Source organism: Chelon labrosus (assembly GCF_963514085.1).
Source record: "Chelon labrosus genome assembly, chromosome: 17".
NCBI lineage: Eukaryota > Metazoa > Chordata > Actinopteri > Mugiliformes > Mugilidae > Chelon > Chelon labrosus.
The window spans coordinates 759,576-773,976 of record NC_140350.1 but is presented as its reverse complement, the minus strand read 5'-3'; the positions used below and the strand labels follow the sequence as shown (position 1 = coordinate 773,976).

The window sequence follows — 14,401 nt, the reverse complement described above, 5'->3', positions numbered from 1 at the left end:
AGAAGGACCATAAAGAAGTCAGAGGAACCGAACACTCACTGAAAAGGGTCAAGAAGTCTAAGAGAACAAATCTAAAAGGCTTTTGAACAGTTTCATAGCTGCGTACAAGAAACGGAAATCTCTTGTGAGTGAGGCTAACAAGGCACATGACAGATCACCCCCCAATGAGACCACTGCAAGACCACATGACTAAAATCCACCATGTTTTCAACAGATATAACTCAAGCCTATGAAGACTTGCATCTTCTTAGGCTTGATGGAGATGGAGAGACTCGCTGTCGAGTAGACACATGGGATGATCTCACAAGAAAGATCTTGCAATGCACGATCTCAGTGAAGAGACAGAAAAAGGACGAGATTCTAATGACGATCAAGCATACAGGGTTGCAAATGAGTCAGTGTTTTTATCAGCAGCATCCCAGAAATCCAATGTGGGCTCTCAAGCTACAAAGGGTTCAAGCTTAAGCTGAAGATGTTCAAGTCTGTCCTCTGCAAGGATACAAGAAGCTGCAGCAGAGTTAGCTGCAACTCAAGCCACTATGGAAGTGTTACAAGAAATGGAACATGAGAAACAGGAGCTTGAACTACTTGAAAATGAGGACAGACTTGCATTACAAAAAGCTGAAAATGCTGCAGGCAAAATGCTTTAAAAGAGAACCGCATGCAGATAGATTTGCTTAAAGACAGTCAAGAAGATAAATGCTGCAAAAGCAAGACTGCAAGTCTATAAACAAGAAAGAAGACTCAGATCAAGAGATATCAGAATTGCTCCATGACTGTGAGTCTAGGCAAGAGAACCCTGTACCTAAACCAAGAAATCTCCCAGTGCATCTTATGACACAAATTGGTGCACATGTACACAAACTACCACAAAGGAGCACCCTGCAATTAATGCCCATCAAGAGCATAGCACTACATCACTTGCTAGTGCAATATCAGAGTCAATCAATGCAAGCTGTCAGCCTGTACCAGAGCCTTCTGTATTCAGTGGAGACCCACTAAGATATAAAGACTGGAAGATGTCTTTTCAAACTCTGACAGGCAGGAACAACATTCCAGTGAATGAAAAGATCTACTACCTTGGCAAGTTTGTTGGCGGACCTGCAAAGAAAGCTATTGAGAGTTATTTCCTGATAGGCACGGAAGCAGCTTACCATTCAGCATGGAATGTCATGGAAGAAAGATATGAAAGCTCATTCATGATTGCTGAGGCTTTCATAGATAAGCTCACCTCATGGCTATAGGACCAAAGGATAGTGTTGAACTAAGAGAGTTCCCAGACTTTCTTCAGGGCTGTGAAGCAGCAATGTCTGAGATTAAAGGTCTTGAAGTCTAAAATAACTGTGGTGAAAACCAAAGGATGCTTACCAAACTTCCTGATAGGTTGACAGCCAGATGGAACAGAAAAGTAATTGAGATTGAACAAGAAACTAAGCAATTCCCTGTCTGTTTGTTCAGTTTGTCACAAAGGAAGCCAAGATAGCCTGTAGCCCTGTGACCTCTCTTCACGCTCTGAAGTCTAGTGATGGTGAAAAGGTGAAGACACCAAAGTCCCGAAATGTATGTGTGAAGGGGCTGGCAAGCAGCTCTGAATAAAACCCAGATGTTAAATTCAATTCAATTCAATTTTATTTATATAGCGTCAATAACAATACAAATCGTCTCAAGACGCTTTACAAAAACCCGGCCTGAAACCCCCAGAGCAAGCTTAAAGTTTGTGTATTTTGTGAGAAGTCAAACCATAGCATTCAGACATGTCGAAGATTCAGTCAATTGAAGAAAGAGTCAAATTCGTGCAAACAAATAAAATGTGTTTTGGATGTTTGAAAACAGGACATCATTTCCGCTCAGACTGCAGCCGAAATAACGCATGTAATACTCCAATGTCGGTTTGTGCACATTCAAAAAATTGCTAGGAACCTTTTGCAAGCACTAGTTTCTCGCAGGACCGGTCAGAGTGGTAAGCAAAACCACAAATAATTCATTTCTTTATATAACTGAAAAATCAATTCAGGCGTTAAGGGGTTAAATGCTGCATCTCTTCAACCAAGGAGATGGTGGTGGATTTTCGCAGACGCCGTTCTGTCCTCCCCTCACCAGCGAACATCCAGGGAATGGACATTGAGCAAGTGGACTCTTATAAGTACCTAGGTGTTCACCTCAACACCAAACTTGACTGGACTCACCACACGGACGCACTCTACAGGAATGGACAGAGCAGAATCTACCATCTGAGGAGACTGAGGTCTTTTGGAGTGAAAGGGGCACTCCTGAAGACCTTCTATGACTCTGTAGTGGCATCAGCCTGTACGGAGTGGTCTGCTGGAACAGTGGTTCTGGCTAAACTGTCCTCCATGCTGGACAATGAGTCCCACCCTCTGCATGGTGACCTGACAGGACTGAGGAACAGCTTCAGTGACAGACTGCTTCAACCTCGATGTGTGAAGGAAAGATACAGAAGGTCTTTCTTTCCTGCTGCCGTTAGGCTCCACAACAAGCACTCCTAATATGTGCAATATTTTTACACCTTATGGTGTCATAACACCAGTCTGTGCAATATCTGACTATTCTATCTCTGATATTTCTGCATGCTGTTGCAAACTGCAATTTCCCCATTGTGGAACAAATAAAGGTTTTCTTATCTTATCTTATCTTATCTATACACCACCACAATGGATTTGAAATGAAACGAACAAGATGTGCTTTAACTGCAGACTTTCAGCTTTAATTTGAGGGCGTTTACATCCAAATCAGGTGAACGGTGTAGGAATTACAACAGTTTGTATATGTGCCTCCCACTTTTTAAGGGACCAAAAGTAATGGGACAATTGGCTGCTCAGCTATTCCATGGCCAGGTGTGTGTTATTCCCTCATCATCCCATTTACAAGGAGCAGATAAAAGGTCTACTCTCAATATGAGATCCAAAGAGCTGTCACTATCAGTGAAGCAAGCCATCATTAGGCTGAAAAATCTAAACAAACCCATCAGAGAGATAGCAAAAACATTAGGTGTGGCCAAATCAACTGTTTGGAACATTCTTAAAAAGAAAAAAAACGCACCGGTGAGCTCAGCAACACCAACAGACCTGGAAGACAACGGAAAACAACTGTGGTGGATGACTGACGAATTCTTTCCCTGGTGAAGAAAACACCCCTCACAACAGTTGACCAGATCAAGAACACTCTCCAGGAGGTTGGTGTATGTGTGTCAAAGTCAACAATCAAGAGAAGAATTCATCAGAGTGAATACAGAGGGTTCACCACAAGATGTAAACCATTGGTGAGCCTCAAAAACAGGAAGGCCAGATTAGAGTTTGCCAAACAACATCTAAAAAAAGCATTCACAGTTCTGGAACAACATCCTATCGACAGATGAGACAAAGATCAACTTGTACCAGAGTGATGGGAAGAGAAGAGTATGGAGAAGGAAAGGAACTGCTCATGATCCAAAGCATACCACCTCATCAGTGAAGCGTGGTGGTAGTGTCATGGCGTGGGCATGTATGGCTGCCAATGGAACTGGTTCCCTTGTATTTATTGATGATGCGACTGCTGACAAAAGCAGCAGGATGAATTCTGAAGTGCTTCGCGCAATGTTATCTGCTCATATTCAGCCAAATGCTTCTTTAAGGCAAAGAAGTGGAATGTTATGAATTGGCCCAGTCAATCACCTGACCTGAATCCGACTGAGCATGCATTCCACTTGCTGAAGACAAAACTGAAGAGAAAATGCCCCAAGAACAAGCAGGAACTGAAGACAGTTGCAGTAGAGGCCTGGCAGAGCATCACCAGGGATGAAACCCAGCGCCTGGTGATGTCTATGCGTTCCAGACTTCAGGCTGTAATTGACTGCAAAGGATTTGCAACCAAGTATTAAAAAGTGAAAGTTTGATTTATGATTGTTAATTTGTCCCATTACTTTTGGTCCCTTAAAAAGTGTGAGGCACATATACAAACTGTTGTAATTCCTACACTGTTCACCTGATTTGGATGTAAATACCAGAAACACCTCAAATTAAAGCTGAAAGTCTGCAGTTAAAGCACATCTTGTTCGTTTCATTTCAAATCCATTGTGGTGGTGTATAGAGCCAAAAAGATTAGAATTGTGTCGATGTCCCAATATTTATGGACCTGACTCTAGTTGTGAATGAATGCCTGCTTTCTAGAAGAGGTGCCTCGGTAACATGACCCACTTGGCTTTGTAGTACCTTTTATTGTAGTGTCGAAGCAAATGCAGATGTGCCGAGAGAAAACCGGATGGGATGAACCACTGTCCGATGATCTACGGTCACAGTGGGAATCCTGGCTCTTGGACCTACAGACGAGCTGATGTTAAGTTTCAGCTATGTTACCTTCTAGCAAGCTTCGGTCAAGTCCAAAGACACGAACTCCATCATTTCTTGGATGTGAGTGTTACAGGGCATGGAGAATGCATTTACCTGAGAGCAGTCAGTGCAACAGGAAAAATCCACTGTTTGCTGGTTATGGGTAAGGCCAGAGTGGCCCCCACAAAGGTCACTACAGTCAGTAGCAGTTTAAGGCACGGGCGAACCGGGCAGCCGCCCGGGGCGGCATTTTTTCATGACACAAAGGGGGCGGCACGAGCAAAAATAAACAAATAAATCTGCGCCGCTACATGGTTTTCTATTATCTGTCATATCTGTGTGGGGAATTGGCAAATTGGCGCCTGCTGCAGCTGCAGGCGCCCAGCTTGCTGAGAAGGTGCCGCCACAGAAGGTGTGTGTGAGAAAGGGAAAGGGGAGGGGGGCGCGGGGGACAGTTCACCTCTGGGTCTCTCCCAAATTGAACGACGGGGGGGTCCACTGTGTAAAAGGGCTAAAGTCAGTCACACCTTGACTTTCTTCCATGCCTTTCTTCCATTCTTCCTCTGCCACTGACTACAGTACTTGAACTTTCAGCAGCTGCTGTTGCTATTCACACCACTGACTTGCTTAGAAAGGAGTTGGAACTAGATAGAGCCCAGGAAATCTTCTGGACAGATTCAGGAGTCATCCTTGGGTATGTCAACAGCGAGACCAGAAGATTTCACGTATTCGTAGCAAATCACATTCAGTGGATCAAGGAAAGTACCAATCCAAGCGCTTTTAAGGTGAAGGAGCTCATTGCTTCCACTTGGTTTATGAATCCAGACTTTTTCTGGCGTGATGAGCTTCCCAGCGGAGATTTTAAGGTGGGAGAAATTGCAGTTGAAGACCCAGAAGTACGTAAGGCCTTTGTATACAAGACCTTAACAACACAAGACCAGTAGTGGTTTTAGGCACGGGCGAAATGGCCAAATAAAAATAGGTAATACAAAACGATTATATAAACGATGGAAATCTGTTGATCGTCGAGTGTCAAATAAACGCAGAGATTGACAGAAAAAGGTCAAAGCCATCAGGTGCCCAATTTAGGAAAAAAAGAAAAGATAAAGGTATGCTATGTTCTCTCTGTATGATTACAGTATCCATGTCATGAATGAAAGGCTAATGTTAATTGTTGGTATACGTTTGTTAGCCTTTTTGCTATGATGCTTGCAATGCTTATACAACAGTAATTCTTCTTAACAAACACCAGATCTAATTTCACCGTAAGATTGTGCTTTGCAACAAAACTGTTACAAGTTCAGCCCAGGGCGTAATTCAATGTAGAACCGCCACTGCACAAGACTCACTGCTTGTTTGCTTCTTCAGTTGGACAAGGTTAGTCCAAGCCATTGCCAAGCTTGTTTGAACTTAAAGGTTTGGTATCGAGAACCAATGAAGCCACAAGTCTCGAAGAGAGAAAGGAGGCAGAACTTACCATCATTGGCATTGTCCAAAGGGCAACTCTCTCAGAGGAAATCCAAAATCTTCAATGCAAGAAGGAGATCACAGCTAAGGATAAGATCAGCAAGCTGCACTGACTGAATCCTTTCTTGGATGAACGGGGCATTCTCAGGGTGGGAGGTCAACTTGAGCATGCTGCTTCACATCCTCACATCAAGCACCCAGCAGTCTTGCCACTGGCCACATGTCAACCTGACTGATTAAGTACTATCATCAACAAGTGCAAAACCAAGGGCACTGCATAACAATGAATGAGCTATGATCAAACAGCATCCGAATAATTGTGCTGTGTTGTGGGTGGCACAGTGGCGTGGTGGTTAGCGCTGATGCCTCACAGCAAGACGGTTCTGGGTTTGAATCCATGGGCCGACTGGGCCTTTCTTTCTTTGTTCTCCCTGTGTCTGTGTGGGTTCTTTCCGGGTACTCCGGCTTCGGAGAACATAGACTGGCGGCCTGTCCAGGGTGTGCCCCGCCTCTCGCCTGATGACAGCTGGGATAGGCTCCAGCAGAACCCGCAACCCTTAACAGGAACAAGCAGTTACAGAAACTGAATGAATGAATGAATGGTTCAGGAAGCATGAGACATAATTTTCACACATGGATTGGTCACCACAGAGTCCAGACCTTAACCCTGTTGAGAATCTTTGGGATGTGCTGGAGAAGGCTTTTCTCAGTAGACTCTCCCATCATCAATACAAGATCTTGGTGAAAAATAAATGCAACAAGAATGGATATAAATCTTGTGACATTGCAGAAGCTTATCAAAACAATGCCACAGCGAATGCGTGCTGTAATCAAAGCTAAAGGCAGTCCAACAAAATATTAGAATGTATGACCTTTTCTTTTTGGTGGCGTATTAATCAACATAGGTTCTGCTACACCCTCAGAAAATTTCAGTCTCACTGCCAGATAACACAAAATACTACAGCAACAGTCATTTTGTTCAAGCTATGGTAAACTTAGATTATATCAGTATTAACTTAACCTTGGAGACAGGGGGGACAACGAGCCTGGCACTGTTTAGATAAAATTACTTCAAAAAGTCACAGCAGCCTACCAGAATACAGTCATCTTATAAAACCAGTACATGTATTTTATACAGTTCAGATTTCATATAAATTAAACACAAAAAAAAATTCAAAAGGTTCATGAGTAAACTGTAGATTTTATTGCCTCAGTCATTCCCCCATGTTTCCAGTCTTTATGCTATGCTAGCTAGACTAACTCTGCTGCTTCTTTCATATTTAGCATGCAGACTTGATAATGATACTTGATATTTTAAATGAAGTTAATCTTCTAAAAGTCTCAACATATAACTAGATGATCGCAAGCGATCATAAAGGGGTCCATGGTGTGGCGAAGTCGTCCCCAAGCATGACGCAGATATATCAGATCAGATGCATTGATGCCACAGAGAGAATAATTATACAATTGATTGTTGATGCCACAGAGAGAATACATTCAAAACAGCCAAGACTTTCACTGTCTTACTGATTCCATCATCATTTCAAGTAGTGTGCTACTTTGTCCAGCAGATGGAGCCACAGCATTTATCTCTGGTGGCTGTCTGTCTCTGAGTGTGTGTGTGAAGCTGTTTTAAAATACTTTGATGCCACATAGAGAACAATTATACAATTATTGTAGCGCCACCTATTGAGAACAGGAAATGTCTTATTTTGTAGTGTGACCTGCTGTTACTGTCAGTGATTGGATTCACTTCAAATGTTGACAGTCCAGCAGATGGAGACATAGCATTTCTCTCTGGTGGCTGTCTGTCAGTGTGTGTGTGTGTGTGTGTGTGTGTGTGTGTGTGTGTGTGTGTGTGTGTGTGTGTGTGTGAAACTGTTTTAACATACTTTGATGCCACAGAGAGAATACATTCAAAACAGCCAAGACTTACAGCTGTCACAGATGTAAGACACGTCTTGTAAGTGCTCGGAACGGACCGCTAGTGCTAACAGCTCTTAGGGGGTACTGTAGGGTTGAAGTGCTTTGGTAATATGCAAACTTGTGTCAATTGCAATCTGTCAAAATGACGGATGGCCTTCAGATTTTTCCGTCACAGTTTTAAAAAAAACGGTCAATGACAGAAAATATTCGGTTAACACAACCCCTGATGGACCCCTAAAAAATCGCAACAAAATCAATAGGAATCCTGCAACTTTGTTGCATGGACCCCTAAATACTGAACATCTTGCAGAGCAATAGTCTCCAAACATTTACTTATTTTGAGCCATCAGTTGAAACACAAACCATTGCTCCCAACACTATCTTCTGATTCTAATCTTTAGAACAGGAAAAATATATCTGAACTGCAGTATAATGTACATCCTGCGAGGTGCCCAAAGCCATCAGCATAATAGGCCCAGGGTCGCTTGAAGTCAGTTCATCCATCAGTCCTCCTCTGCATCACCGTCCATCCACCTCCCATGTAGTCCATCTCACAGAACACCTGCAGGACAAGCCTTGCTTAGAGTGGTCCCCAACAAGCGCGTAATGTACAGTGCATTCTGAGAGTATTCACATTGCTCCACATTTTGTTATGTTACAGCCTTATTCCAAAATGGATTAAACTCACTTTTTCCTCAAAATTCTGCACATAACACCCCATTAGGACAATGTGAAAAAAGTTTTTAAGGTTTTTGCAAATTCATTAAAAATAAGAAATCACATATACATAAGTATTGTATTTGCTCAATACTTTGCTGATGCACCTTTGGCAGCAAGTACAGCCTCAAGTCTTTTTGAATATGATGCCACAAGCTTGGCACACCTATCTTTAGGCAGTTTTGCCCATTCCTCTTTGCAGCACCTCTCAAGCTCCTTCAGGTTGGATGGGAAGCGTTGGTGCACGGCCATTTTCAGATCTCTCCAGAGTTTTGAGCTTCAATAAATATTCTCAAAAATATATTTTTTCACATTGTGATTATGGGGTGTTGTGTGTAGAATTTTGGAGAAAAAATAATTTAATCCATTTTGGGATAAGGCTGTAATATAACACAGTGTGGAAAAGTGAAGCATCGTGAATACTTTCCGGATGCACTGTATTGTCAATGACTGAATAAATCATGTACCTGTACCTCAAATGAAGAGTCAGTATTCTCGGGGTGGATTATGTAAATACCGCTGGGAATCTTGTTGACAACTGACGCAAGATTGTCCTTGATGTCACTGCAGTCTCGTCCTTTATAAATAATAATAATAATTTAAAATCAATAATTATAACCTGACAGACAACAACACAACAAAGAACACTGACAGGAGAAGTAAATAACACTGACCATCTTGTGACAATGCAATGTTCTGTTGGGAAACGTTTGGACCTGGCATTTGTGTGGATGTTACTTAGCCACCCACCTAGACCCAAACTATAGCAGTGACGCTCCTTGATGGCAGCAGCCATCCCCCGCAGGATGCAGCCTTACACAGGCACACACACAAAAATGGTTTTGGACAAACTCAAAAAACTTACAAAACAGCACAGGGTGATGACCTGGCCTCCAAATTCCCTAGATCCCAATTTGATCAAGTATCTGTGGCATGTACCCAGCCCATAGGACGCATAGGCCCCATTAACAACATTCTGTTGCCACACACCACAGGACACCCTCAGAAGGTCATGTCCATTCTTTGATGAGTCACAACTGTTTTGGAGGCACAAGGGAGACCTACACAATATTAGTAAGGTGGTCATAATGTTATGCCTTATCAGTATATTGTTATTTGATCAGTAATAGAATTAAGAACAATTCATGTAAAATGAATTGTTTTGATTTCTAGTCACTAATGGCCCAAGAGAATATATAATATAATTCACTGCACGTAACTTGTCGGTGAATCATTCAAATGTGGCACAACTTGTCAAAAGAAAATAATGTTAGCTTAGCTTTGGAGACTAAAACTTTTACAAAATGGACATGTGCAGATTAGCCAGGCAGAGAGTGCCAAAGAAGATTGTACTGTTGGTTTGCACTGTAGAAGAATTGTAGAGTAAATGTATGACACAGGATATTGTTTGACCCATAACCATGAAATGAAATACCTTGTACCTCTTTTTGAAATAATGGATAAAATTATGCAGCAATTTCAAAATATTATTTATCCCTATTGTGACTGAAGCCTACACCTTCCGTAATTCAGTCACTCAGAAATCACACCATTACCCCTTATGGACAGTAAACTGATTGTAAGATTGTGTTTGTGTGTGAGTTACCGTGGGATTGCACAGGTTTAATGGAGTACATCTCAGTGTTGCTTCTCTGAACCTCAGAGCTGAGTGTCTGCACTTTGGTCATCAGTTCTGTGACCTGGAAATGTGACACTGTCGTACATTTAGCCAGCTAATCTGATGCAACCAAAGAAAAATAGACTGCTTTTTACCTGATTGCTGAGGATGTCCACAGCTCTCTGCTGCTCCTCCATCACATCTCTGATCAGTTTCCTAGTGCTGCGTCCAAACGGCAACAGAGACTGTCGTAACTGGCCTGGACATAAACACACATTCTGAACAACACATGACAATGAAGGATTTAGCAATAACAAGAGGAAAGAGACAAAACTTTACCACAGACTGAGTGTTTCTCATCTTGTAGCAGCTTGACGGTGATGTCACAGGGGATGGAGCATGTGTCCCGAACTTTGACCTCCCTTAATGGTATTTGGCCTTTGACAGGAGCATTAGAGAAGTCCTCACCGGCTATTTTTGATTGGTTAAAATCATCATGGTTTCCTTTGTCCTGTCAGAAAAGAGATCACTAAAGATGGGATCATTTAAAACCTTATATTACTGTAAGTGTCTACCTCTGTTTAAAACACATTACATAAAATTAGATTTAAATTAATTTAAGACGATTTTATGGCATTATAGCTTTAATACTGTACATTGTTGAAAGAAAGAGGAGAGACATTCAGAGACTCTCTCAAGCATTGTTAGGAAACAATGTCTTGACCAGCAGTAAATAAATCAGTAAAAAAAAAAAAGACATCATGTGTGTTACCAGCAGGCCTTACAAATGAGATTATACAGTCCAGCACACACAATAGCTGTCTTATCTTGACATAAATAATAAGAGAAGAAAAATCCTAAAATCATCTTTGATCTCTAAATCTCCATGATTATGCTGTCACTCCTTGAAACAATATTTATAGTTTCTTGGAACAAAAAAAAAAAAAAAAGAAAGAAAAAGAAACACGCAGCTTTATGTTTTTTGATACATTTCCAGCAACTTTCTAACAACTTACCATGCCATAATTGTTATAGGTCTGACCACCAAGACAGATGGCGAACAAAAGTTCAAAACATTTGTTGCATGCAAATTGTACATACTGTCCACTGAGGAAAGCAGAAAGCAGGCAAAAGCAGCAGGAGGATAGTTGTTGTCCACATCTTTTCATTCTCATCTGAATGTGGGAGCGAGGGGGCTGAACACAGTCCAAAAGCAGACACTTGCTTATTTTTCCACCAAGTTTGCTCCTTTTCCCTCACATGTCCCACCCTCTTTCCTCCTCTTCTACCAAGTCTCTTCTGCATCTGTGCCTTCCATTCAAAGGCAAACTTCATCTCGGACTACTTCCCTTTCTCCATCCCCATCAGTCACTCCCACTTTTATTTGGTAACTTTCTATGACATCATCCCGTATGTGTGAGAGGAGGTCAAATTAGTTGGTAAATGTTGGTTCATGTGTCTGATAAGTAGCGACAGGCACTGATTCTAGGCTTGTGGTAACGAGTGCTTACCTTTCGCCCTCATGTGGCTATTACCAGGCATTGCTGTTTCCTGTAACCAGCATGAGAAGCAGATGTGGAAAGGGAAACAGCAAGTTTTATTGGAGGAACACTTTCTCTATGCTTGTGTTTTTGCATGCAAGCTTCAGCTGTGAAGGCAGGGTGTGCTCTTTGTGCTCATATTGCCCCTGGTTACTCCAAGAGCGTCAGACCAATTACTCCAGTTAACTGGGTTCTTAAGCAGTGAGGAAAGTAAAAAGCAGTCACTGTCCACCTGGAGCCAGCCAGCCTGTTGCTTACTTTTGCTGTGAGTGCCAAAGAAAAGATTTGCTGTTAATCTCAACTTGTGTGAGTTTACAGCCATGGTCAGTGAGAGGAATGTGAAAAGTGTGGTGCCACAGGCTTTTTTTATGCCCAGAAACTATGGAGTCTTGTTGTATTCAAAGTGAGCCAGGCTACTTTGTCCACCTACCAGTCTACCAGTTTTTCTGCCACACGCGTTGGTTGCAGTATATAACAGAAACACATAGATGTTTGTCCTTCTCTAAAAGTCTGCTAAACACCAAGAGGTACACAATTTGTGAAGTTGCTGATCTCACATACATAGTAACATGGCGGACATAACGCTAGCTTGGAAAATTTTACAGCTTCATCACTTGAAGGCAAATTGACCATCTTTTTGAAGCAAACAGACATATTTATGATTAATATGCATTGTCTGAAATGAATCATCATGGCAGCTCTGATATGTTTCATTTGTCAGTACAGTATGTTAGAACATTTAATATAACAACAAAAAAATACAATAAACCTTGTTTGTAGCATCCATGCTGCTTCAACTTTAAAGCACATGACCACACCAAAGTTGGGAAAAATGACTGGAAAATGAGACCTGAGGAGCATGTGAATGCAACAAAGGACTAAGCAAAGAAGTATGGAGATTAATCAGAAGGAAATGTACACGTGTCTTCATATTCACTCACCTCATCTTCTGTAACCGTGTCCTGTGAAAGGTCACGGGGGGCTGGAGCCAGCTGTCATCGGGCGAAAGGTCTAGTCTATTGCAGGGATAACATGGACCAATCGGCCCATGGATTCAAACACGGAACCTTCTTGCTGTGAGGTATTAGCGTTAACCACCACGCCCTTCTGTGCCGCCCTTCTTCATATTCTTTAATTCACTTTTGTTTTGTCTTTTTGATTTAATCCCGACATAGCTACACATTTCCGGTACACTCCGCAGTGATGACTTCACAATTCAAATGTAACCATTTGAAATAATTTGTCCAATTAACTGAGAATGGTTCTTCATTTGAGCTGCTTTGTTTGTGATGTGAATAGCAACCTGATAAACGTGTGCCTGTTGTTGTGATGATCTAATTTGAAAGTATAATATTTAATCCAGTGGCAGCAATTATCAAAAGACCAAACCAAACAATGACATCTCCCCCACAGGCTTTGTTACTCCTGTTTTTGTCCACTTGGTGAATTATGATGAGGAACCCAAACACTTCAAGTTACAGGTGTTAAGGAGAGACACTGCCATCTAACGACCGTTGATGTGTATTATATTATTTACAGTGTGTTGCCACTGTGCGTCTGACTTTAACCATGACTTTAACTCACAGCCAATCTATCTATCTATCTATCTATCTATCTATCCATATTTAAACAAGGCTCAACCCCAAACACACGCATACTGTATACTTATCACAAGAAAGAACAATTGTTGACCCCCAAGGTTAGGTTACTATACACAACTGAAGGACTGAGAGTGCGGGAAAAGTCCAAAGACTGAATAATAATAATAATTGTGTTATATGTGTTTTGTGAGTGTTGTTTGTAATGAAGTTGTAAGGTGACAGATGGACCTGATCTTCTTTTTTCCCCAACCTCGACCTTTGGAACTCTCACATGGATACAAATGATAGTAAAATCTAAATATAAACTGCAAGAATAATTTATTTCTTTAACCTCTTAACACAACAGTATTACTAAACTTAGGTTGCTTTGGCAAAGTTCACAGACACTATGAAAGTCTTTAAATTAATTTAATTTCACATTATCTGAAGAACATTAAGAGTCTGTGTACCCGGCCCTGAGGGTTACCGGGGCCCCACCCTGGAGCCAGGCCTGGGGCTGGGGCTTGTGGGCGAGTGCCTGGTAGCTGGGCCTTTGTGCTCAAAGCAAAGGATTAGATGGAGTTTCTAAAACTGGAAGTGGAAAGCAGAGCGAGAACGGCAAATCTCACCCAAAAGAAAGGAGGATATCAGCCCGGGGAAAGAAATGCTGGCCGCGACAAGGAACGCAGAATGAGAAAGCCAAATATGGGCGCTACGGCTTCAGCTGCAGCTTTCCACACCCGGAGTCCAAATGATAACGGTAACCGTCTGTTTTGCAGTATGGCTGATCATAAATCATCCGAGTGCACAGAACTCACTGTAGATATCTGAAGAGACAAACTGAAACGATTTGGCAGGTGTTTTATATGTCTAGGACCCAGACACATCGCACGTAATTGCAAGGCGCAAGGCATTGGATGCGACGCATGTGGCAAAAGACATTATAAAACTATTTGCACTCAACAGCCAAAATGTGCACTTGAGGATAAAGTTAACGGACCCACAACTGCAGATTCCGTAGTGTCAGTTTCCCCAAGAAATTCGGAAGACAATACTGTATTGTTACAAACCACTACCATATGGATTGATGCCCCTAGACAAACCCAATTAGCCAAGTGTTTATTAGATGGGGAGAGTCAACGCAGTTTTATTCGTGAAGATATCTCTAGGGCTTTAAACTTACCAATTGTGGGAACAGAAGTAGTAAAGCTACACACATTTGGCTCT

General features: G+C 41.9%; 1 protein-coding gene across 1 annotated transcript; it reads right to left on the bottom strand.

Moving 5' to 3' along the window:
- Positions 1–7,220: 7,220 nt before the first annotated feature.
- Positions 7,221–11,388, bottom strand: angptl5 (angiopoietin-like 5; the record flags this gene model as incomplete). Its single annotated transcript, XM_084564246.1, is given in 7 exon segments — positions 7,221–8,214; positions 8,218–8,280; positions 8,909–9,012; positions 10,042–10,135; positions 10,209–10,312; positions 10,393–10,564; positions 11,314–11,388. Coding segments are annotated over 7 exon segments (711 nt in total). The 3' UTR covers positions 7,221–8,115.
- Positions 11,389–14,401: the final 3,013 nt, after the last annotated feature.